The sequence below is a fragment of the Trematomus bernacchii genome, unplaced genomic scaffold (genome assembly GCF_902827165.1).
Source record: "Trematomus bernacchii unplaced genomic scaffold, fTreBer1.1, whole genome shotgun sequence".
NCBI classification, from domain to species: Eukaryota; Metazoa; Chordata; class Actinopteri; order Perciformes; family Nototheniidae; genus Trematomus; species Trematomus bernacchii.
Window position 1 is genome coordinate 2,204,939 of NW_022987582.1, and position 26,561 is coordinate 2,231,499.

The following is a 26,561-nucleotide window of genomic DNA, read 5'->3' on the forward strand; positions in this document are numbered from 1 at the left end:
TTGCTCTCAACATACTGATGTGTAGTTTGTGAATTTCACCAAGGGATCTACACAAGTTGATGAGATGAATGTATAATAACATAATACATTATTTGTTTATTATGTTTTGTATTAATAATCTGAATCTTCATGGTGCAACTAAAGTTAGCAAATACATCTGCAGTAAAAAAAATAAAATGTTCCTCTGAGGCGTAGTGGATGTAAAGTAGCATTAAATGGAAATACTTAGTAAGTAAAACTTAAAATGATACTTAATTACAGTACTTAGTTACATTCCAACACTGCTAAGAAGACACATGTTTATGAGTGAATGTGTGAGTGTGACATACCTTCAGAGGTTTGTTGAACAGGCAGGCTCCTCCACCGCTGTTCAGAAAGTTATAGTACTCCTCTACGTTGCAGTCGGAGAACCTCTTGGGCAGGTAGAATCTGTTCAACACAACCGCAGCACATTATGCAGTTACCGTGGAAACACTACAGACTGCATCTTTACATAACACCGAGAGAGAGAGGGGGGCTTGTTCCCCACAAACAAATTACAGGACAAAACACTTAGAAAATATATTGTTTTGACATTTAATACCGCACATTTAATTTCAGTGCAACAGACAGTGCCATAGCAGTTTGTCAATATGTAATAAAGTTTGTGTTTCTTACACTGTACCATGAATATTTCAGGATTTACCCGTGTTGACCATACTCACAGTTCAGAGAAGATCCTTACTACAACATGGAGGTAGTTATACAGTAGAGCTAAGATTGTGAAGTTCATATGGAGATATATGTAGGATGTGAATAAGGTCTAAGTTGCATTTATGAACTTGTCCTGCATGATGAATGTGGTCGATGATTCACAAAATCAGTTATTGCATTATCATGTGACACTGAAATGATCACATCAGTATTCAACAGATTCTCACTAGTCTTCTGAGAAATCAAGCTCTTAACTCTGAAATGCTCTGAGTGATTGCTTCTATTCACTTTGAGTAAAAATATAATATCCTGTTGGATGATACACTCACTTGAAGCACAATCAACATCTGAAGTAAATCTATTCCAATCAGATGCCCTGCATTCATCGACTCAAACCTGAGCAGCACTTAAATGTCATCTTCTGCTGCGCCATTGGTCACTTAAAGCTCCTTACGCTGCTGACACATGTTTAACTAGAGAGCTTCTGGTAGTGTGGCTCATCAGGAGACAATGCAATAACAGACAGACTCAGAGAGAGGTCGTCATTGTTTGATCTGAGATGGGGCTAAATGAAGCCACCGGCAGTGATTATGGTTGTATTAAAAACCAGTAATGACAACTTGATGACAGATGAAGCACACTACAATATTGCAGGTTGATTAAATCAACTGATATGGTTTTAAGTTGTCCCAACTATAACAGAGATTTATATCTTTGATTTAGAAATTTGCTTTAGTGCGTTTTCTGGTCAAAACCTTGTAGTGTTGATCCGCTTTAACAGTAATAATGAGTGAAATGAAGAACATGCTGGAATGATTCACTGATCAATGATACACCAGGAGAAATACAAACGTTAGCTTGTGGACTAATATTATTATTCATATTTTTCATTTCACACCTTATAGGAGTATGAAGATATGAATAAATAAGGATATAGGAGATTAAAACACACAGTTACTATTGTATTATTTGCACATATCCAGAAATGGATTCACTAACATCCTCTATCCTTCTTCTAAGTGACTTCCTCAATAATTCCTTATTTTTTTCATGGCAAAATCAATTTTGTCACAAGAAGATAAGAGAAAGTAAAAAAAACAATATATAGAAAACAATTTTAAATCCTCACTTGACCGTTATGCATGTCGACACACACACACTACACCACACACACTACAGCACACACACACACACACACACACACACACACACACACACACACACACACACACACACACACACACACACACACACACACACACACACACACACACACACACACACACACACACACACACACACACACACACACCACACACACACACACACACACACTAAACCCTGTGAGAAATGTGGAGAACAGTTAGTAGTAGTAATAGGTTAAGTTGATCAGACATGCAGGTGCTGAGGGATATAAAAGAAAGGTCCGTCAATGGACATGACTGAGGTCATTGAATACAAGCGTCTGAAATACCATTGACTTAGATTATCTGGGCCAGGTCCACTCACAGGTGTTTGGCTGATAGGAGCTCAGAGCCACCTGTCCTCTGTCAAGACATTACAGCAGGTTTATTATTGCAACCCAATCTAGCAGAACATGGACAGGGAGTGTTAGGGGAGTGCATTGTCGTTTCAGGGAAATGAGGTAGTAAAATATTGGCCTAAGATGAGAATGACATTGCAGACTGTATCAATCGGTTAGACATGGACAAAAGGAACTGATGAGAAGTCCTGACTTTCAAAGGGCAGGAGGGAGGAAGTGCCTCTTAATAATTAATAGAAAATAATCTTGGCAGAATACACATAAATTACATGTAAAATTGTACAAAATTAATATGAAAAATACAGTCAGAGTATAATCAAAGGACATCAGACTGTATTTGTTCATGTAATTTGAATAAAGAAAGAGAAGCTGGGGCCACAGCGGCTGCAGCGCTGTTGGATGAGATGGGAAAGGTTGTGATGACGGACAACCCCTCCAAGGCACAGCACAGGCAACGTTTTAGCCAAGCTTCTGCTCACCTGCTGTCCCATTCGGGATAGAGGGGGAACGCGAGAAGTATTTAAGAAGAGGGGTATATATACACATACACACAACGCTTAGGCTTTTACAGACACACACACACACATCCGAATGCTCACAGCAACATGTCAGTATAAACACCACAGATGTACACAAACTCATGATTAATGCAATAAAGAAATACACTGATTTATCATCTGATTTCTAATCCTAGCAAGCAACAGATTACATAACACATTACTGCTGAAAGAAGCCCCATGAAGTTATATAAACAAGTCATAAGGGTGATACACATAGGCTGACACCTAGTGGTGGAATATCAAACTACAATAACACTTTAGGGGATGGAAATATTGATATCAGCATGTTCACCCTGCCAGAAATGTTATATTTTGATGAAGATTAAGACGTCTATGTTATTTTCTATATACTTTTTTGCAGAGTGGCTTTACGCTAACTGTGATACAATAAATCTAATTGGTTTACATAATCCCTTTCAACTATAACAAGATAAATGAAATGCAATTCAAATTGAAATTGGAAACAAAAAATGTCCACAATTAATTTGAGTTTTGACCGCACATTATTTACAAACCTTTAGGACAAATGTCATGTGACACTTTGGTGACAATAGCCATCCATTTAAAAAATAAATGAATTTAGTAAATACATGTGAAATCATTTTTTTTGTTAAGTGTGATGTTAGCATTAAACCAAAGTGCATTGTATCTAAACAAAATGTATCTAAAGCCAATCTAAATGGACGAACTGTATGCCAGTTGCTTTTCCGTCAAATCGTTTGTTGGGCAAACACAAACTCTTTCTCTGTTGTGGTTTTAAAGTCATGACTTTAAAACCACAAATGTTCTGTAAAAGTAACTTACCCAACATCATCCATGATACAGCCCGTCCAACGATCCTCACACTTGCACTCTCCTAGAATAAGACATATTTGTATTGCTTAGAAAGGAATCTTGGAAAAAAAGGATGCGTGCTGGAAAAGTAATAATTAAAAGACTCATTAAGATTAACTTCGTACCATTGAGGATCCTCTTCTTGTCAGAGAAGATGCCGATGTTCTGTCCAAGAGACTGGGCGAGGGTTATGGCCATCTCATCTGCTTTCCCATACTGATGAAGAGAGGCAGACAGAAAGAGAGACAGACAGAGAGCGAGGCAGAACATAAACAGAATATCAGGTTAGTCTGAAAAAAAAGAGTGATAAGAAAGGTCCGAACAACTATTCAAAATGTTATAGCAATCACAATATGGCGGACTGCACATTTAAAATCATAGGAGAAACAATATTAGTTATAGGCTAAGCATGTTTCAAAAATGTATTTAAAACAAAATATTGTGTGCAACAAAGATATCCAGAGATGCTCCAAAAATAAAACCCCACTGTAAAAATGTAAATGTTTTTTAATGAAAATGAGAATAATTAGTAAGAAGGATCATTCCTTTTAACAGCAAAAAGAGCTAGCCGACAAATTCCCCTCACGTAAAATAAAACTGCCGTACATAACAGAAATAAATGTACAGCATTCACATTTACTGTAGAAAAGAAGAGAGGGCATGCTGGAGGTGTTCAGTGAAAAGATGATGGTTTAAATCCTCTATCTAATCAAAAGTTAATTGAATTAAGAGATTTTGGAAATCTGTTCCTGGTCATTTGAGACTCACCTCATTGACCCCCCCTCCTTTAGTGAGGGAGCAAACGCCTCCCATGTAGGAAGCTCCCCCCCAGTTGCTATGGAAACGATTCCCTCTGATGAGAAAAGAGAGTTATGTGTTTAATAAAAATATCCATTTAAGAAAATATCCCGAGGGCACCAGAACATATTTCTAAGATGTTTCGACTTACGAGAAGAGGTGAACAGAGTCGCATTTCTCCTTGATGAAGTCTTTTCGATACTTCATAAACTCCTTCAGCGTCACCGTCGAGTTGTCGTCGATGTTGAATTTATTGTCAGCTGACCACGTTTCCATGGCAACCAGCACAATCCGGGTATTGAGCTGTTCCTTGAAAATCTGGGGAATTAAAAGTATGACATTTAATGTCAGTGACAGTTATCGTTATAAACTGAAAGTGCAAAGACAGAAATGACTGATTGATATTAAAACTGACTTCATGTTCATCAACATCTCCAGCTGTCTGTTGTTACAGCCAGTCAGTGAGATCAGTCTGATCCTGCCACCAGACAGCAGCACACTACAGGCAGCTAGACGCAGTCAATACGGGGCACAGTCTGAAGGACCGGCAAATAATAATGTTTGCTCTCATAAGATGGGAATCTATTGGGGTACTGGGGCCAGACAAACACTAGAAGAGAAGAGGACAAGAGCAAAGCCTCTTTGTTTAAGCTGAACGCCTCAAAACAGAGCTGACAGAGCAGAGGAAGTATCAGAAATATATGATGTTTGCGTGGTTATATCACAATCCAGCAGAAAGAACTTCACCTAGCAGCTCCACTTCAGTATGTGCATATTTAGTGTCATCCTCGCCATATAGTATACTCTGCTTCAATACAGGTGAGAAAAGAAATAACCAGTGATCTTTAAAAAGAAAACCCAGTGTTGAAGCCATTTTGCTGATTGGCCTTATGTCCAGAAATCTTGCATTATCTTGTAGTTTACGAATAAAGCAAGGAAATAGATTCAGGTAATTATTGTTAAACAATTTTCTGGGGTTTTTCCAAAGATCACCACTATTTATATATCAGTCAACCGGATGCTCAGCTCTGTGAATCAAAAGTTGAGTTAATACATAAAAAACTGGAGCTAGAAACAACCTTAACCAGCTAGTCTGCAAATAATGGAGAAATATCTCGTACTTTTTGCTGCTTTGTAAAAGTTATTTCAATCATGCACTTTCATTTATAGATACTCCTTTCTTACACTACGGTTTACTCTACAGTGACCCTCTGTAGTAGGATGAAAGAGGCCATAACTGTGACATCTCCTTTTCCAGGACTAAGCTAAGTACTTGTTTTACTGAATACAATCTATAAAGATTTTACTTTGATTCATTCATTGTATATTTATACAAGCTCTGTCTTACAAGTAATTGCTGTAATATTTATCATATCATACACTGGGGATAAAAGGCAACCAAACTCTGACCTGGAAATCAATGTATATGTCCCAAATAGAGCCAGCTTCATATGATCCTCTTCAAGGGGCACGACAAAAAAGCATGACCTTTCCTGAGCCTATCAGCTTTCAGACATGACCCTGTGGCAGGTCAGATTTCAGCAGCACAGCAAACAGATGTGGCTACGAATAATGAAACGTAAAAATATCTGCCTCAGTACTGATGGGATGCCACTGCTGTTTCAGGCCTCTGGAAACTCATGACTGGCTGGTTAATGGCCACACGCAGCATCTTATGGACCAGGAGAGGTTTTGAATGTAGGGAGTGAGGTTGGTTAAATGAGAAATCAGTGCAATGTGCGCTCAGCTCTAATACCTGGGAGTGCTTGTGGCAAGCTTTCAGGAAGAAGATCAATAAAATTCTTACCATGTCAGCCATATTGACCACTGACTTAGCATAGTTATTCGTGTGCCCAACAGAAAGCCGATGCTTCTTGTACTGAAGAGAGAGACAGAGAGAGGGAAAGAGAAAATGAAGAAATGGTGGATTCATAATGTGGAACAAATTCATTTTAATGTGTAAAAGGAGCCAGTGTTTGCAGATTCGGTTTTCTCCAAATATCACCTTTTGTTTGTAAAAAATGTCAGACACCCAGTGGGATTTGGCATTTGGATGTTTTATGCACAATTTAAGGCAGTATTTGGAGCTATTTATAACTAATAATTTCACAGTTTACAGTCAATTAGAATTGTACATCCATAACATATTTGCTTACCATTAAATGGTCATTGATCACCATCAACTCAACGTATTTGGTCTCATCTTCTACACTGTGAGACACACTTGGAGCCTAAGAGGAAAAACACAGTTTGCTACTTTAGTTATAAACACAGAAAGAGAGACATGGTTTCTCCATTTTCCTCCAAACGACTTTTAAAACATCACACACGGTAAACACAAAGATCAGCTTTTGTCTCATGCGTCACCAAGAAAATAAAATAAAAAAGTCATTTATAACAGGTGAACTTTGCAATGCTAAACCAGGTTTGTCTGTCTTTCAAATACCCAAATAAAGATGAGAGCAGCTCTGAGAGCTGAGAGACCAACAGCTGCAGGCATATGTCTGAGAAAAGATGAGCAAGCAGCCTCTACTTGCAAGGTAAATATTTCATGAGGAAGAAGAAGACGAAGACGAAGGCAAAAGCGAAGAAGAAGACCAAGAAAAAGAAGAAGAAAAAGAAGAAAGGGTGGAGAGCTGTCGTGTAGGAGGAGATGAGGAAACAGCGCTCTCGTTTTAGCTTTGTGAATTTACATAAAACATACCGGCGAGGAAACAGTGTGATGATCAGGGCAAACAGCATTCAGAGCATTTCACAGATGCACACCATAAAGTGACGTCAACATATACTCATTAGCACCCATCTGCTATGATGACAATTTTCCAGTAAATATGGCTGCAGAGGAGTCGTACCTGTCTCTTTTTTCTCCTGTGAACAACTTTTGACCCGGGAAATGGGGGGCTGGGAAAAGGCGGCTCTGGAAAATCACCTAGTAAACAGAAACATTAAATTAAATGAAAATGTATTTTTTTAATGAAACTATGAATCAAATTCTTTCCATTACTGAATGTATCATCTTACCATTGAAGAGATCATTAAATCCTTCATGCCCTGCAGATTTATATATCATGTGAATGCGGACATCTCCCTGAAAGACAGAAAATCTGAGTTTAATGAAGTTCATCAGTTCACAGGCCAATATCTGAGTTTGTAGCCCACACAATAAAGTACACCTGTCAAACTCAGGGTTGTTAATTATTTGGACAGACACACCTACTATAATCATGCTATAAAAAAGAAAAGTATAGAGGGACTGGCAACTTCTCAAATTGAAATCTTGCACATAGTCAATCCATCAAGCCTGCAGAAATCCTACAGGCAATCGTCAAAAGAATATATGTAAGTCAAAAGTCTCAAAAGTTACGGATAATTTACTCACTCAGGATCATAAAAAATGTATGTATCCTATAAAATATGGCCAACCCTTCCTATCTCACAAGACTGAACCACATAAGTGTTTTAAAAGACTATTGTAATGTGGCTAACCTATATCATAAATATTCTCTTAGTAAGTTTTAATGTTTTTCATTTTTACGTCTTCAATTGTATTGTCTGTGCTCTGTCAATGTGTGGCTCTGTGCATTAAAAATGTTTACATTTCAGGCATCTGTTTTACTAAGTTAAATTTGTTTTCAAAATGAATGTATCCTCAAGCGTGCAATTTTTGCTTTCCTAGTTATTGTCTGAACTTCTAATTTTCCATGTCTATTTTATGATCCCTGTGAATTTAATACTCTGCGCGCATGCGTCAACCCCCTGTGAGACAACACTGAGGGCAGAAACACCCACATCCTGTTTACGTTCGTCAACTGTACTTCAGTGAAAAAAAACTCTGGGTTGTTCTGATTGTATAAAGTCAGAGGAGGACCAGGCTGAAATGAGACTGCCTTCGATCTAAGTACGACCTCACTGCTGGAAATACAAGGTATGGTGGTCTATGTTTATGTAGTAGCCATGTCTGAGTTTCACAGTGAGGAATTCGAGACGCAACAGGTTGTTGTAAAGCTAATTTATTAGCCACCATCTTGCTAATTAGCTAATTTAACAAACTAGCTTCAGGGTTAAATGCTGGTAAGCCAGCCAATTCAAACATATTTATTATTCATTATTCAACGTTGTTGACAGTTTAATGAACACAGTTGACGTATGAGGCTTTTGATCAGGATAAAAGTGTGTTTTCCAGTTAGCCTCAGTCAACGGGCTAAATAGCCAGCCTAAATGTGGCTAAGCTAGCTGTTGAAGCTACTCAGACAGGCGTCATCTGGCAGGCTTCATGTGATCATGGCTTCTTAAACACCAGGTATTAGTCAGTTATTGTGTAACGGTAATCACAAAATTATAATGCAATATAACAGGTGTCATAGGCACAGCTGTAACGTGGTGGTGTATCATAATGATGATGCAGTCATCATCGACCACTGCTGATTCCACTTTTTGTAATGATGACTGCATTGTTTATAAAAAGCACATAGTGTGTAATTCACGTGTTCCGTGAAAACAGTAAAAAAACAAACTGATATAATAATTATAAAGAATAGAATAACAACATAGCACATCTGAACAGAACAAACATGTGACAATAGGCTTTTTTAATTTAAAGATACATTAAAAACTTAAAAACAGATACAGTTTGATAATCATTAAAGGATGCTGCAGACTGTAAAGCTAAATATAAAATAGCTTGAAAAACATTGCCTGAGGCTTCACTTAACTATGTGTTGGCCTAACAATTCATAAAATAAGTACATTTCAGACAACTTCGTGACAAACTGGTAACCACTGAAAGAGGCAAGGACGGGTGTGATCTGATTTAGTTGTTTGTATTATATTAAGGCATAAGATAGTTTCTAAATATAAGTTTCCACACAGTCATGGTCAGTCAGTGTTGCATGCTGCTACAGAAAGACACTTCTAATTCAGTCGCTCATTGTCCGTCTGTACAGTTTATGTAATGCACTGCAGTATAGACACTCTCGCCCTGCAAGCTCAGCTCCCAAGTCAGTCTTACTTTGTTTGCTAATGAAATGAGAGCATTGTTTCTCGGGGACAGCATTTATTGGGTCAACTACACTGTGGTGAATAGAAGTACAGGGGGGTTGCCCATAGCTAGGTCAGTATGTGGCACAGTTTACTTTTTTCAATAGTATTGGGGCCATTCGGAATAACTTTTATAACCATGTATTTTTCTTTGTCCAGAAAATAGGCTTACTTTAGTCACATTATGGCCCAGTTGATTTCCACTGCAGTGACCAGCCACTTCTTTCTGACATCCTCTCTTTATTTGTTCAAACAGGAACTCTCCTCGTGGCCTCAGTTCCTGTCAGCACCACCATGTCGTGCCGGGATATCCACGCCACCAACGCTTTTGCCTTCATCCTTGCCTTTGTTTGTGTGGGAGGGCTTGCTGTGGCAGCATTAATCCCACAGTGGCGTGTAACAAGACTAGTCACCTTCAATCGTAATGCCAAGAATATCAGTGTGTATGATGGGCTGTGGGCTAAATGTGTGAAACAGGATGGCTATTCTGGATGCTACTACTATGATTCAGAGGTATTACTTTGAGAATTGGGCTCTCCTCTGTTTTTCTTGTTTTTATATTTTTCTGTCCTCAATTGCCCTAACAAATGTCTTGTCTTCCCAATTTTTCCAGTGGTACTCTAAAGTGGACCAGCTGGATCTGCGGCTCCTGCAGTTCTGTCTTCCTACGGGCATGATGTTTGGCTCTCTGGCCTTGCTGCTGTGCATGGCAGGAATGTTTAAGACCTGCTGCTGCTCAGACAAGCCTGAACCAGACATTAAGACCATCAGATTCCTGGTCAACAATGCAGGCTGTCACCTGGTGGCCGGGACGTTTTTGTTCTTAGGTGGAGCTATTGCCATCGCACCCTCAGTATGGTTCCTTTTTCGGACCAAGGAAATGAACATCAAATATGACAACATTTTTTCCGATGGCTTTGCTGTGTATGTGTCTATAGGCTGCTCTGGAGGACTAATGCTGGCCGCCCTGCTAATGTTCATGTGGTACTGTATGTGTAAAAAGTTGCCTTCACCCTTCTGGTTGCCTCTGCCCTCTATGCCTACCTCTCTGTCCACCCAGCCTCTCACTGCCAACGGATATCCTCCCTCCCCAGTTTATGGCCCTCAGCCCTTCCCTCCCCAGGCCTATCCTCCCACAGTGATCGACTCCCAGCCATATGTGACCTCCCAGGGCTACGCCCAGAGTGTGGTGGCCCCTGTACCGCCACAGGTGTACATGTCTCAGATGTCTGTTCCTGATGGTTATGGCTCAGAGGTGGGTGGCAACCAGGCCTACAGCTACGCTCCCTCACAGAGTTACGCACCATCTCAGGGCTACGCACCATCTCAGGGCTACGCACCATCTCAGGGCTACGCACCATCTCAGAGCTACGCACCATCTCAGGGCTACGCACCATCTCAGGGCTACGCATCCAACTACGCAGGTCAGCGATACTCCTCCCGCTCACGGATGTCTGCCATAGAGATTGACATTCCCGTGCTGACACAGTGACAGTAAGAGAAGAGAGGCTATGATGTCAGACTCCTGTCTAAGAAACTCAATGAAGTTCACCACTGATTAAACTAATAGAGCATGATGGGTGGAAATTAATAATACGGAGCCATTTGCAGCCCCTAGAGTGATACACTCAGTGGCCGTTTCTCAATGTCGAGTAAACCTGCTGCAGAGACACTATTTCAAGTATACTACGTCATCGAGTAGCGCCGAAGGACTGTTTAAATGCATGTTAAATGCCCAGCATTCGGCACTCGACATTGAGAAACAGCCAGTCCATCCAGGTCTGTCATTTGCTGATAATGCTGTGGAAGACGAAACCCAGTCAAAAGAACCCTGGGGTTAATATGAAGGCTAGGAATTTCATACAAACAGAGATCACTAAATCACTAGTGCAAGCAACACTGGATTCAGCTTACTACTCTAGAAAAGGGAAGAAAATTGATGTTTTTCCAGCCAAAAATACAGAAAGACACCTCAACCAACTAGCCTTCCACTGTTTTTACTCTTAACTTGCTTAAGTGGCCAAAGGACCAACTTACTTAGTAGTTACTAGCATTTAGTTTGTGGTTGAATATAAATTCCCAAACTGTCTTTTTAGATTTAAGAAGCCCTGATTAAGGCTGCCATTAATGAAGCGATAGCTTACAGCATAAATATATTTTTCTGTTACATTTGTTTATGTTGGACACATTATATTGATACTGAAATGACTTGTCACTTTTGCCTATGTAAAGCTTACAGTATAAAAACAGTCTGTTATCACTACTGAACATAACTTTAAATCCTGTGGTCCTGAAGGAACAACTACTAACTAACTCAGCTGTTTGTATCTTTTGTTTTTGTGTAACAGGAATTGTTGATATTGTCCCATTTCCCTGTGAAGAGCAGCTGTTGAAGTTTCTTATGCACTAATTTTGTGAATAATGTGCCAGTTTACATTGCCTTTGTTCACCTTTCTTTGTTTTAGCCTTGAGTATTTTTCTAACATATTACCTAATCATTTATTGTAACATACTTTTCCGAAGTGCTCATGTATAATAAAAAACATGACAATAAGAAATGTCTTAGCAAAGTAACATTTGATGGACAAATGTGGAATTACATTTGAACTGTAATGTTAACAGCACGAGAGCGCTGTTTGTGTGCACCCAACATGTCCGCTGATGATTAAAACGTTTGCCAACTAAGCTGGAAGTGTAGTGTTGTTCATTGGTGGTAGTACTTGTGATTTAGATGATTTTAAATAGAGTTTACATAAACCTTTTTTCCATGATTTGCATTAGCACTAATCAACATTTCTACGAGACATTTCGAGTTTTACAGTTCAAGATGTTATCCTTCAATGTTGAGGTCAAATGTTTCTCACACGTTTGTATTTATAAGAACATTAATGTATGCCTGTTTATTTGCTGGGGTAAAAAGAAAAAAACGTACTAACTGCTATAAAGGATTACGTAATACGCATAATTGCAATAAAAATATACTCACAATCAATAATTAATCTCATTCATACTGAGAGAGTTAATGTAAAGTCATTTCTCCATCTGAGCAACATTTCAGTCAGACTGAATTACAAACTGGCAAAGACTCTCGTCTCTTATCTGCTGGTTGTCTCCACATTCACAGTTTAATTGATAAATTGTTTGAGGAAATCAATGGCTTGTGGGGTTCTGGTTTCCCAGAAATGTTTCCCCATAATGTAATACTTCCTTTGTAATCCCCTCATGATGACTTGATGTTAAAGTTGTTCATACGCCAGTCTGTACTGTACCAGTGAGCCAAGGCCATGTTTACTTAGTTTACATTTAGCTTTCTAGGACTCTTACATACATTCATATTAAATACAAATAATAACAATTGCCCTGAAGCAAAAAGTGGGTCATTCTAAATATTTGTACTGTCACACCAACCAGCAAAAACCCAAATATATTAAATGTAAAATGCATGAAAACTGAGAAAAGCCGCATACTTTATGTTGGAGAAGCTGGAACAGGATAACACTGGTAAATTGCCTTAATGATACATTGGTTATAAATGTTGAATTGCTTAACTAATCACTTGTGCAATTTAATAGATGGCAATGCAACAACAATACAGCTTTGCCTGTCCAGATTTTATTTTAGCCTACATGGCTGAAATGTGGTGAAACGCTGAGCTCTTGGTCATTGCACCTTTAACAAATATAGCACTGTTAAAGCAACTCTGAGAAAATAACCTCATTGAGTTAGCCTGAACTATTATTTCCTCTCTGGTTTCTCTCTGGACCTTAGGATAACTTTAATATTTACCAAGAGGCAATTAGAAAAAGTGATTTAAAAAAAAAAATGTTTTTAAATGAAGCTTTAAAGCTCCAGTGTTTTGATTTATCTTTGATGTAGTCCTGGTGGACGGAGCATCTGCAGACTAAACTGCAGCACTTATAATTGGATCCAACTCTTGTTGATGTGACTCTTTCATGTTAGCTGACGCTTCAGTGGCTGATGATTAATAAAACCATAATTAACAAAAGTGTATTGCATTTGTATTTGTTGTAGCACATACATTACATTATAATCGGAGCAGTTATTTCTGAATAAACTGTTGAAATAAAGCAAGTGTTTTCTTTATTCCCCAGATTATCACTTCCAACTCAGTTAAAAAACATACACACAGCATATAGACTCTGCAGGGAGTGTGTAGTGATGGAGATTAAAGGACTAAACACAGATGGCTTTCATATGTCCTGCCACAAAGAGACAGGGCGGAGCCTGGGTTGCCAGGGGAGATGGTACCTCAGACTACAGGCTCATGAATATAAAGCAGGGAGGGGTAACATGCTTTCATTTCTGCTCTCAGTCTGCATGTGTGAATGAACTGGTCCAGGTTTAGTAACAGGAAGTTGGCTTCAGGCCACAGGGAGACCCCATTTTTATTTAATCCCATCAGCTTCAACTCACAATGAGCTTCATTCCCAGCTTGAGCTAATATTCAAAATCCTCCTCTTGGCACCTAATACAACCCCCCCCCCCCCAACCTGCAACCACCCCCATCGACACACCCCTGACTTCACCCTCCCCCATCTCCTATTCCCTATTTATCCTCCCTGCTTTGGGATATTTTACAGAAATGCAGGGATGACCGCGCAAAATTAAAGGATATTAAATATAATATGATTTAACAGAGAAAAAGCTGCAAAGTTCCCCATTTGAGGAGCAGTTTTCAAGCAGTAAAAAAGATTATATACGGACAAGCATTTATTGTGCTCCAAGATTGTAATAATTTTGGTAACACCCGTCAGGTTGAAATTCCATTTTGGTCTAATCCATGTACATACAAGCCTTAAATGTATTTTGTTTATTGCTGATTTAAAAAAGCAAGCATGATAGAAGACCAGACTAAGGTGGTGTACATTAAACCTGCTTAACATCAGCATTTTAGCATTGTCATTGTTAGTGTGTAAGCATGCTAACGTTAGCATTCGACACAAAGTATTGCTGTAGCCTCTCAGTAGCCTCATAGATCCGCTACATACTAATTATCTACCTTGTATCGTACTAACCATCATAAAATATTGTTTTGGGCACCAAATAAACAAAGACTGCAAGTAAACGTCACAAATACAGACTAAATGTTTTTTTAAGATCATTCTGGAGCTGTTTCACCACCATCCCAAATGTATTGAAAAGTACTTTTTAGGAGCAACTACTCCATTCCCTTTGCAAATTGCATTGTGGGAGAGAAGTGTCAATCAACAGCACATTAACAACATGTCCAGTGTGAACACTACACAAGCAAAATCCTGCTTAGATTTGGAACAAGCTGTTAGTGTTTTTGCTTGATAAATGACATAAGGAATGATATATTATCAAAATACTGCTGTGTCCCTGTTCTTTGGCCTTCATGGTGTACGCATGGATACTGCACCGTCAACAGAAGAAAAACAAAAGCATCATACTTTGCATTATTACTTCCTGAAGCGAATAGTCAAGAGCTGCTGGGACGCTGCACGCTGAGGCGCAGGTGGGGTTGGAAAGGTGTCCAAAAAAACAAGAGGGCTAAACATATGGTGTTTTCTGCATATGCAAGTCAGCATCACATATTCTCACTTCAATTTGTCTGCACACACGCTCACACGGACACTCACACACTCAAGAAGTGCAGGACTAATCCTTCATATAGGGCCTGCATCACATCCTTTAATTTTGGCGCTCTGTGATGCTCACAACTTAGGTCTTCTTGCTACAAGCTAATCATTTACATAACACCGTACGACACTTTAAAACTAGTTCAGCTGCATGAGGTGAGGAGAGCAGCTTGTTCAGGACACACTTAGCTAATGTCCTGCATAACTTTTCTGCCTTGGCGGAAGAAGGGCAGATGGATTTACCATATGGCCGACAGGAGCCATGCGGACTTTCCATCTATCTCAAACCCCCTTCATGCCATTTTCTTTTTCATCACTTTCAACTAGATCTTAACAGACGGAATTAGTGGTGCATAACAGGCCACAAAGACTCTGCATTTAACAACTGATCAGTGACTTGTTCAGGTTATAACAAGAACATGACTGAGTAGAAACCCTTTTAAGTACAGTGAGTGTTACTGTTATTTTGTATATATTGATTGTTGTGTTTTTATTTAGGTCTTAATGTGTGCACATGTAAAAATGTGTCTTTGACTGTGTATATATATATATACATATTTGCACACATATTTTTATATACATTTTGTTTTTATATTCGGGATTGTGGGAAATGGCATTTCGATCTCTCTGTCCACACAAACTGGAAGATTGACAATAAAGTTGAAATTGACTTTGACTTTGAAGTAGAGATTGCCTTTTAGAAATACCTTAAATATGTGCTGTGTGTGTGTTGATGCATGGGAATACACTAGAAGCACTAAGGTTTTTGAAATCGAGAGAAAAGACACACCGAGCGGAGCCCAGAGACGCAGAGGGGGAGAGACAGTCAGGGTGGACCGAGCCCCGCAGGGAGCACACATCCAGAGCTCAGCGCTGACAAACTGACAGCCGCTGGGCTCAGGGCAGCGCTGTCTCACTGGCATTATCATGCAGACAAGATACCCACACCTAAAATGCCAGAATCAAAATTGGCACTGGAGCTACGTGCCCAATAGTCTCCAAAAACTAGCCGGTACTTCCCCAGCAGTACATGGAGTTATGTTTTATACAATTTATTTACATTACCTGAGAAGTATGTAACAGGAAATACAAAAGTTGAAAGGTTAGTATGAGAGTAAGTATAAGAGGAATTTAATACCTTATTGTTGTTTATATCGTTTGCGATAAACTAATTGTATCCACATGTTACAGTTTCCCACAGTCTCCTTTTTTAAAGATCCATAAATCTATATATTATAACTATACATATTATACAACCTGGAGAGCAAATGTTCAGTGGTGGAACAAGTATGTACTAATGCAAACGTTTTGATATAACAATGTAAAAAGTCCTGCATTCAGTAAGTATATTGTTATCAGCAGAATGTGCCAACTTATCAACAGAAAAATACTAAACAGCCAGAAAAATGTGTCCAGGTCAGTGTTTTCTATTGTATAGCATTTTTATTGGACTATTCATAACAATACTGTAATGTGTATGTCATATTTTACCACTGTATCTGTTTGAAGTGGAGCAAATAAAATGTATATTCTGTGGAGTATCAAATATGTTGAGTATGATCAAAATATTTTCTTTCAAACATTGATGCAGAAACAATGAGTTGGCTATACATGGAGAAAAAGCCAGTTACTTGAAAATTAGGAATCGATCAGTCTTAAATTAGGGCTTTTGGTATTATAGGGCATTTAAAATGTAGTACATGATGACCGTCGGCTAATGCTCTCTTTTTTAGCTTTGTATATGTGCTTCCACAAGATGTCTTGTTGACTTTTTAATATTTGATGTGCAGCTGTAAATTGGCCAAATATTTGTCCTGACATTTATAAAAAATACCTCAGTTAAACTCTAGTGGAGAATCTCCTCCAAATGTGATGTGCATTCTGCGTCACTGTGCCTGTGTGAAGGACCAAAAAAGGCTACCAAGATACTATATCTCTGAAGACGAGGGCTGCAGAATATTTTGAGTTAAGATCTCTCTCTCTCTCTCATCGCTTGAATAATTCAGTCTCTCCAGAAAACGCTTGAGAGGAATGACGGAGGCAGAGAGGAGAGGGAGTTGAAGAAGAAGTGGAAGGGAGGAGAGGGGAGGAAATAAACCTAGTGTGCGAAAGCGTTGTTGTTTATTATTATTTTTCTTGTTTTAAAAATGTTTCACATTTGGAATTTTCTATTTCTTTAACTTAAACTGTATTTTATTTTTGTAAATTGTCATATAATAACTGCTCTTACAAACCAATTAGTTCCTCTTCTTTTCAATGACAATCTAATAACATTAAATGTTGTGTTTTTGCTTCTGTTTGATCCCTTTCTTCTAAGTTTAACACTCCTCTGTTCAGCCCTACAGTTTGATCCTACATCCATCCATTGTCTTTATCTCCTCTCCTATCCACTTAACGCTGTTCGCACTAAGAACTGTCATATGGGAATGAACCTTAAGTAGCTGTGTGCCAGACAGTCCCTACCAACACCTAAAAGTGCACATACACACCTCCATACACACCTCCACACACACACACACACACACACACACACACACACACACACACACACACACACACACACACACACACACACACACACACACACACACCACACACACACACACACACACACACACACACACACACACACACACACACACACACACACACACACACACACACACACACACACACACACACACACACACACACACACCACACACACACACACCACACACACACACACACACACACACACACACACACACACACACCCCTGACCTCTCTTATCTCTTCCCTTTCGTCCCTTCGATGAACACCACACACACTTCTTCTGGATGTTTTCATTAGAGCAGAAACGAAGCACGCGCACAGTATCAGCAGCTTGTTCTGTCACCCTCATGCTCAAAGCATCTTTAGAGAATCTCAGATGTTCCCATTCATGCAGACCATAATGCCTGGCTGTAATTGTTTTTATCTAATTGGCTGTAGGCTTTTCTACCGTCTGCAGACTTTGTGACCAGGCAAATCTTTGTGTCCCGAGCCCTGAGGGTCACACTCACAGAGAAAAAGTGAAATCCATCATCTGTAACTGATTCTGATTTGATCTCAACCTTTTCTCAGGACAATAACTGACCCGTATGAATCCTGTAATACCAGGACAATTATTCTTTCCACTAATAATAGAGACATAGACCGGGTAGTGATTTCTAGTTAGGGGTATGTGTACCTCAGGAGGTACAGTGACGTAGCTCAGCTAATTTTGACAATGACAATCTTGATTTGAATATAAAGTATATCCACAAATGTGCGCTTGGAAGGAAAACAAGTACACCAATCACAAGGTCTGAGTGCAGATGCAAACTTGACAATCCACCTTACCAAGCCTTAACATCGTAAATAAAGGATAACTACATTTGTTTTGATAATACTACTATCCCTAGCTTAGAGACTTGGATACAAGCTAGGGATGTTGCTTTCATGTGACATAGGCCATCAAAACCTTGAAAAATGAGGTAACAATATCTGAGCACAGAAATTACAACAAATCTAGCTGGATATGAAAGCATGAAAGAAGGGGGAATTGATAAAACATCAGCAGTGTACAAACATACATACATTTAAGTGTTGAGTACTCACATTGCTGCTTCCCTGTCCTCCAGGTTCGATCATGTAGGTGTGATTGCCGTCAAAAAACATCCCACTGAAAGAGAGAGAGAGAGGAGAGCACATGTCAACACCGCTGTTATTTTGTTCATCACAAAAAGAATAATGCATCTGAATTTCTTCAGCCATTGTTATGTGTAAGATTGGCCATTTCAGTTTTGGCCCATGGTTGTTTTTTTGCAACATTTGTCAGAATAATAACTGCAATGCCCTCCTTCCTACATGTTGCAGTTTTGGACAGAATCCTCTGCTGTGCTGCTCTGTTTGACATGTGTACGGCTGAGGAGGGGTGGAGGGTGATGCGAGACAAAAGGTCATCCAGTCAGCTCAGATATTCCCCCCACACAGCATCACTTAAAGGTCACCTAAGGATTCCATCTCTGGAGCAATAACTAAGAGCATAAACGGAATGACCACAAATTGTAATTGACACTTTTAAAAGGGTTCAGCAGAGAATCTGTGCAAAGTCCTAGTGATACTCAATGAAGCATTTAATGAGTTGACATGAAAAACTCTTTGTATCACATAAAGGTAGGAGAGGAAGAGGACAAGCAATCATTTAAGAATTCAAAAATCTATTTCCAACTATAGGCAGCTGGGTGAAGGTCTTCTTGTCTCTGCCCGCCTGCGTGTGCACAAAACATAAAAGTCACCTGCGTTAATTAACTTTATCTGAAGCTTTTAGGAGATTGGTCGGGTCAAACTGTACAGCCATGAGGGGAAAAACCGTCTGTCTTTCTCTTCCAACTACCTTCTCTCTACCTCTTTCTGGCCTTCAACACACACAATCACCTTCAGCACACACTCTCTGTAACGATCCGACACTGCACTTACAGCAGATTAAACACAGAGTGGAAACACAGGTCAAAGTGTATTTGAATTATTAGTGTTTATTTTCCCTGTGTTGTTTTTTATACCCTTTCAATATAGTTTGTCACTGCAAATCAGAATTGAGCAACATGAAAAATAAGTGTTTGAATGTAGTTATTAATAAAAGAAACAAGATGCTGATTTTACTATGTTTTTTATGCATTTCTTGGCAAGCCAAAACAAACACTGGTCATTCTGCTGAGAAAGTAAGGGCACATTTTACAATACTACCACTGTTTTCTGAACTTTAAAGGACTTTAAAGGAGCCATTTCCCAAATCTGATTGGATTTTACATGACCCAATTATTTGTATACCAAAGTTGCAACAATTATGGTTCTCATCAAACAAGAAATATGTGTATTAGTTTAAGTCCTAGAGTTTCATCTCATAACTTAGCTGTTCATCCTCCACTATAGTTGTTTGGTTTAATCAGGATTGAAACCTACCTAATTTTCACATGTAGCAACATCTTAAGTGTCCCAAATGGTCCCTGTTGTTGTTCTGGATGAATTCGGTTTTAACATCTGCAAACATTTAAACTTTTCTGGGAAATGATGTAAACTTCAGGCTGCTAATTCTTCTCATTTCATGTAGCTAATGTAAAACACATGGAGGATGTTCCAAACAGGAACCTGCGTCAATAATGAACTCTCTGCTGAGAGCTCTATGCTGCTTTACACGGTTAATACCCTATTGTATTTCAGGGTAAAATGTATATGTGTGTGTGTGTGTGTGTGTGTGTGTGTGTGTGTGTGTGTGTGTGTGTGTGTGTGTGTGTGTGTGTGTGTGTGTGTGTGTGTGTGTGTGTGTGTGTGTGTGTGTGTGTGCGCATGTGCGTGTGTGCCGTACTGTATAAGAGACAGAGAAAGATGAGAGAGCAGGATGTATATTATTGTTAATACCTGACTCAGCATGAGGGAAATACTCTGCCTCTAATGTCTAACCCCTCGACACCACTGTGCACTCCCTCAACTCCCTCCCTTTTACTGGCTCTCTCACACACGGACACACACAAACACACAAACGAGTGTGTGCAGGGCATACTATGATTGTGTCTCCGTCTCCTTTATAATGTCAGCGTATATTTCCACATTAAGAAAATCAGAAATAAAAAACCCAAAACTGTGGATCTCATTGAAATAAATCTATAACTGAAATACTACAGCTTCTAATACCAATGCAACAAACAATAACAAATACATACTATACATGACAGCAGTATTATTACTACAGTAATGTTGTATCATTTAATGTTGTATTTGGACTAACTAGAAGTCACGCATTAACATTTAGCCCGTTTAGTCTGTAACATCATGTCATGATGTACTGCATGTGCAACGCATTTACCTTGTCATAACTTGATTAATTCATAGCCTACGTTGCATTTTCTTTGTGTGCAACGCTACAACGCTAATTTGCTGTGCTGACACATTTCCCAACATGTTGCCACAATCACATGAAATATGCAACGTTATTAAAAGCCTGACCCGAGTGTAGCTTATTCAGCGATCATCAATCTGATTTCACCCATTTACATTAATTACATGCGTTTACTTCTCTGCACTGATTATTTTGTTTATTTAGCCTGATGTTATGTTGAATGAAAATATATTGGACTGAATTAAGCTTTGATGTGACATAATGGATCGAGACGGATGAATAATATTTCCAGTAACAAGTAAAAGGGATAACAAGATGAAATAGTTTTGCAGAGGTGATGGGTTACAAAGCTTAGATTGCTATTCACATCAAACCCTAAATGTGCTCGGAAAACTATTACAAAGCCTGCCACTCAACACTCTTTATTTTCCTAGGAAAATTAATGTTGCGCAATCTGAAAATGTTCAGTCAATCAAGCATAATGAAACACTCCATGAACACAGATTATTGCTGGTGAATAAGCAGTAGATAAAACTGACAAGGAGCTTCTTCGAGCACTGATTTCCATATTTTTCTTACAGATAGCGATAGTACAATAAATGTGTCTTTCTTACATGTTGCAATCACTTTTTACACCTTAATAATTATTGTAAAAAGAGCAAGGGTAACAAAATATCACATAGCGGGTTACATGTCTGAGGTTTAGCCAAAGTAGTGTAAATGTTCCTTTTTATGTAATGGGAAAATAATGTTTGCTTTCAGGAATTGTGAGGAAGCAACTGTGAAAAACTGTAATTCATGCGCATATGTTATACCTGATTATTCATAGGTGCCTCTTTATGCAAGTGTTGTATTGTCCGCAGACAATGACATTCAACACCACACAATACACCTGCCTCTCATCTCTTCGTATATATGCACACACACCCTATAACACATACTAACTCATATACAGTGTGCATCCATTCCTCCCTGCAGGCCTTGTTTCTGACCCGTCTCTCTGCTTCAGAGTAAAAACTCTAAAAATACCAACACTAGCAAGGAAAGAGAAAAGAAGACGTCTGAGCAGCACCTGTCTGTGTGAATGATAACCTGTCACAAAAACAGCAGAGACACAGAGGAAGGCTGGCTCAAACTAATTACATTGACCTAATGGATACATGGGAGCGAGGCAGAGGACTTGGACACACAGAGGAAGCAGTGTTGTCTGAGAAACACACACATGCACACATATAAAGTCACATAATATTTGTACTTACTGCAAACCGTGACAGGTTGAGACAGCCACAAAGGAGTGAGGAATGTCTCTGACCTTCCCCTGATAGTAGCAGTGTTCTCCTCCCTGTAGCAACACACAAACACTCACAGATTAAAATCATACACATGGTTGCCTCTTCAAATGTCTTATTCTCTCAAACGGAAAGAAAAATGTCCCACTTTTTTTTTTATTACCACCTTTCATCAGATAATGAGTTCAGAGCGATCAATCACACAGAATCCATTCACTAACAAGTATGTGCTGTAGATGTGTGTGTGTGTGCTGTGTGTTTGTGTCACGCTTAACACTTTGAGTTGAACTCATTCACATCCAACCATCTGTTTGTTAACTGCTCTGTCTTCTTTCCAAACTTCTACCCACTATTGTAGGCCTCAGCATCAGTCAATGGTAAAAGTTTTTCCATCCCTGTCACAACTCACCACCCATACTGTCTGTCTTTGCTCTCTATCTCCTGGGTGTGTGTGTGTGTGTGTGTGTGTGTGTGTGTGTGTGTGTGTGTGTGTGTGTGTGTGTGTGTGTGTGTGTGTGTGTGTGTGTGTGTGTGTGTGTGTGTGTGTGTGTGTGTGTGTGTGTGTGTGTGTGTGTGTGCGTGTGCGTGTGCGTGTGTGTGTGTGTGTGTGTTTCTCTGCGAGCGTAAACACACTTTTATTTTCTATAGACGTGTATGATGTCTAAGTGTCTAAGTGCTCTGCAGGCCATCTCTTCCTGGTCCATTTCTCGCTGCCTAACAGCCATTAGGCAGGAAGCAGGTCTCCCTGAGGAAACGCAGCTTTTATCAGAGGATCAATTTCTTCGCTACAGTCTGATGCTTTGCAAAGCAACGCAGCCGCTACGTCCACTTCTACCTCCAGCTCTCTCTGTGGACTTCATCCCAATCCGACCCTGTATAGGGGTTTATCGGAGGAGTCATGTAAGCGTTTGTTGTGGTTTTTAAAACTACATGCTCGAAAGTATGTAAAACCTGAACTACATGCATTACGATGGTGGCTTGCCACAAGATTATGGAACAGGAATTTGGTCACATTCAGTCACAAGAGCATAAATGATGTTGTGCAATAAGACCGGTTTTCATACGGGATCCAATTCAACCCTAAAAAATGTGGAGGTGTTTGAAGTCATGGCTCTAAGCGTCCCAGCCAAGTTCTTTTCCGCTTTAAACACTGAAAAACCGCCCAGCTAGATTAGAACATTTACAAAACTCTCTTGTTTTTGTGTAAAGATTGGAGCTGGGGCCAGCGGCTGGTTAGCTAACTTTGCACAAATCCTTGAAAAAGTGGGAAACAGCTAGCTTGCCCAAATGTAACAATATGTGCCTATAGCCCCTATTACTATACATTATTTTGTCTTCACAAAGAGGTTGGGAACTCCAGAAAGTTGCTCTGTTTTTCTTTCAGTTTTTTTGTGTTTTGTGTGGATCAAACAAAGGAGATATGGCCGTATTATTAAGTTTTAAAGATACTTGTTGGAGGATTTTCTTTGGACAGCTGTTTCCCTGTGTAGCCTTGATGCTACAATGAGCTAACTATCTCTGTGGCTTTTTGATAACCATACAGTCAAACGATCAGCAAGAGAGAGAATAAGTGTATTTTCTAAGATGCCAAAATCTTCCTTTGAGAGTTTCCTTTTTGGAACTAAGAGACCATGTTAGCCCAAACCATGAATAACAATCCAAAGTTATGTGCACAGATGTGACCAAATTACTCTGATAGCGCTTATTTCCTTACTGTTATGTGTGTGATCAACTCATCTGCCAAAATTGCTATCATTATTGGTGAAATTGCATCATTCATGCGGACATTTGTAGTGTTTTGCTTCTTCTGCTCTCTCTCAGTACTAACTATACAACCCAGTCTCATGGCATTTCGTGTTATTAGTCACGAAATTAATTTAATCTATTGATTCGTGTTCACCAACACGATTTTCACCTTTTTTTCGTGTCACACAGAACGATTTTAAATGCAATGTATTTCTATTGGTAGTATGTTTCGTGCCTGCAACACGTCTTTTTGTCCGGTCGGGTCTTGGAATACCAGAAGCTGTGTGGTTCATAAAAACATGTTCTTACTCAATATCTTACCCTAAGCCTAACCCTATCCCTTTTATTTTAAATTGTATAATGTCTGAGTCTTTTTGCCGTCAGTGAGGAAAATAAATGGGGCTCAGAGCCTCAGAATACTGAAATCTGTATTTTATGTCATCTTTTTTTCCTTCTCATTTGTTATTATTTGGTGCAGGCACGAAACATACTACCAATATAAATACATTGCTTCTAAAATCGTTCTGTATCAGAATACTTAAATCTGTATTTTTTTAAATGTCTTTTTCCTTCTAATTTGTTATTATTTACATTGCTTTTAAAATCGTTCTGTGTGACACGAAAAAAATGGCGAAATCGTGTTGGTGAACACGAATCAATAGATTCATTTCGTGACTATAACACGAAATGCCGTGAGACTGTGTTGAACTATATCAGTCTATAATTTCTCTTTCCACATCCAATATGGCCAGAACTGACAGGAAAAATAACTCCAATGCACAGTTTACACAGTTAAGAGTGGGTGCATTATTGGCTAAATAGGGAGCATATTTATGAACATATAAATGGGCTGCAACAAAATAAGTTGTACAAGTTGGGTAGATAAGGCTGGATGGAGCTGCAGATGAAGACGGAGAGGTTAGGTAAAGAGACAAGTGTTAGCTGAAAAGACAGAGAGGGCTATTTATAAGTGGAGCTGTGCTCTACTATCCAGCGTCTCTCCTCCCCCTGTCGCCCTGAACCTTCTGCTCCACTTCTCATCAAAGCGAGAAACACCCAAAACCCAGCGCTGTGGGTACATCCTCAGTGTGTGCATGTGCGTGTGCGTGTATGTGTATGTGTATGTGTATGTGTATGTGTATGTGTATGTGTATGTGTGTGTGTGTGTGTGTGTGTGTGTGTGTGTGTGTGTGTTACTGAACTGGTCTGATCTGTGCTCTCCTTAGACTCATTTTAGAGTAATTCATCATCTAATCTGGACAACACCATACACAATAACTAGGTGTAGGTCTGTTGGTTATCAAGTAGGACACGTTGCCCTCTGAATGTCAGTAAAATGTGCTCTATCAGATAAAAGATAACGATATGGCACAAAAGACATCATATGTTGCTGTTCATGAGGCAGAAAGTGCCTCACCACTTGTGTATACTATTAATATAGTCAGTCTACTGTGTTACATTGGCTTTTGACCTCTACAGTGAGCAGAGTAACAAACAGCAGCTTGTCTCATATTAACCTTTCTGAACAGCAGCAATTAATAAAGAAGTGCCTCTTGTTCTTTTTGCTATCTAAAATGGAAAGCATGACCAAATAATTTGCACTGTGAGTACATTCTGGATATTCATCTACAAGCGGAAATAATTAACAGGGAGATTGCTTTATAATAAGTTCCATAATTACAAGTGACTATATCACACAATATGTGGTGTAATTTTGGATTTGGATCATTCTCCAGTAAAGTATATAATATCTTACTAATCTGCTGCTTAGCTGAGTAAGCCTGACCAGTATAATCCCCCCACTTATGTGATATAACCCTCAGTGGATGTCCTGTAACTGAAGTCCAGATTTCAGAGGATTATCGCAGGGATCTTAATTTCGTGTAAATTAAAGGTTTAGGACACATTGGCCCTCTGAAATTTCACCTGAAGAAAAAATGGAGGGGCTGTGATTTATCTGAGTGTGCAAAGTAAGACATTGATTAACCAATAAAAGGCTCTGAGAGGGAAGAGCCTGTGGGGTCTGCAGCAAAATGCAGCTGTACAACAAACTGCTGAGAAAAAAAAACTGTCCTTGGAGCCGATTCAGCTACTCTGCTGTGTCTTTGAATTCAGAGTCAGGTAAAAATAACGCCATCGCAGCATGATCCATCCTATATATATATAAACTCAGCAAACTGAACTCTGCTACGTTACACACTGGTATTAACATGTGTTTTGTATATTGATACATTGCCTTGATACATCTAACTGTCTTGTTTTACATTAACACATGATATTAATAAGGGTTCTTGTTTTCTCAAGTCAACTAGTTGTGATGTAATCTCAATATGCAAATGTGGCAGCTGTTTCGTTCTGAACAAGTCGTGTGCCGTCTGTTCATTCAAACTTTTTCTCTCACTACTGGGGTCAATAATGAAGCAGCCAAGAGCAGTGAGAGTGAATCAAAACAGTCCCATTGCAAAGTGGTAAAAACAACAGAATGACGTAAAATATGTTAAAATGCTCAGAATAACTGAGGTGGAACCGTAGAGAATTCTC

At 39.2% G+C, this 26,561-nt stretch overlaps 2 protein-coding genes across 2 annotated transcripts in view; one reads left to right on the plus strand and one right to left on the minus strand.

The window, feature by feature from the left end:
* The window catches only part of adam22 (ADAM metallopeptidase domain 22), a 54,065-nt gene that overhangs the window by 10,566 nt on the left and 16,938 nt on the right, over nucleotides 1-26,561 (minus strand). Inside the window, 11 exon segments of the mRNA XM_034127849.1 lie at nucleotides 330-429; nucleotides 3,601-3,652; nucleotides 3,756-3,846; nucleotides 4,399-4,483; nucleotides 4,580-4,746; nucleotides 6,236-6,307; nucleotides 6,585-6,659; nucleotides 7,281-7,357; nucleotides 7,450-7,516; nucleotides 18,708-18,771; nucleotides 22,245-22,327. Of these exon segments, the coding sequence (XP_033983740.1) occupies nucleotides 330-429; nucleotides 3,601-3,652; nucleotides 3,756-3,846; nucleotides 4,399-4,483; nucleotides 4,580-4,746; nucleotides 6,236-6,307; nucleotides 6,585-6,659; nucleotides 7,281-7,357; nucleotides 7,450-7,516; nucleotides 18,708-18,771; nucleotides 22,245-22,327 (933 nt within the window).
* cldn12 (claudin 12) lies at nucleotides 8,213-12,150 on the plus strand. The gene is made up of 3 exons (XM_034127513.1): nucleotides 8,213-8,353; nucleotides 9,722-9,978; nucleotides 10,079-12,150. Exons 2-3 carry the CDS (start codon nucleotides 9,760-9,762, stop codon nucleotides 10,955-10,957), a joined length of 1,098 nt encoding a protein of 365 aa, XP_033983404.1. The 5' UTR covers nucleotides 8,213-8,353; nucleotides 9,722-9,759; the 3' UTR covers nucleotides 10,958-12,150.

Coding starts and splice junctions, on each gene's coding strand:
- cldn12 (XM_034127513.1), top strand. CDS start 9,760: ATGTCGTGCCGGGATATCCACGCCACCAACGCTTTTGCCTTCATCCTT. Junction 9,979..10,078: donor GCTACTACTATGATTCAGAG/GTATTACTTTGA, acceptor CAATTTTTCCAG/TGGTACTCTAAAGTGGACCA.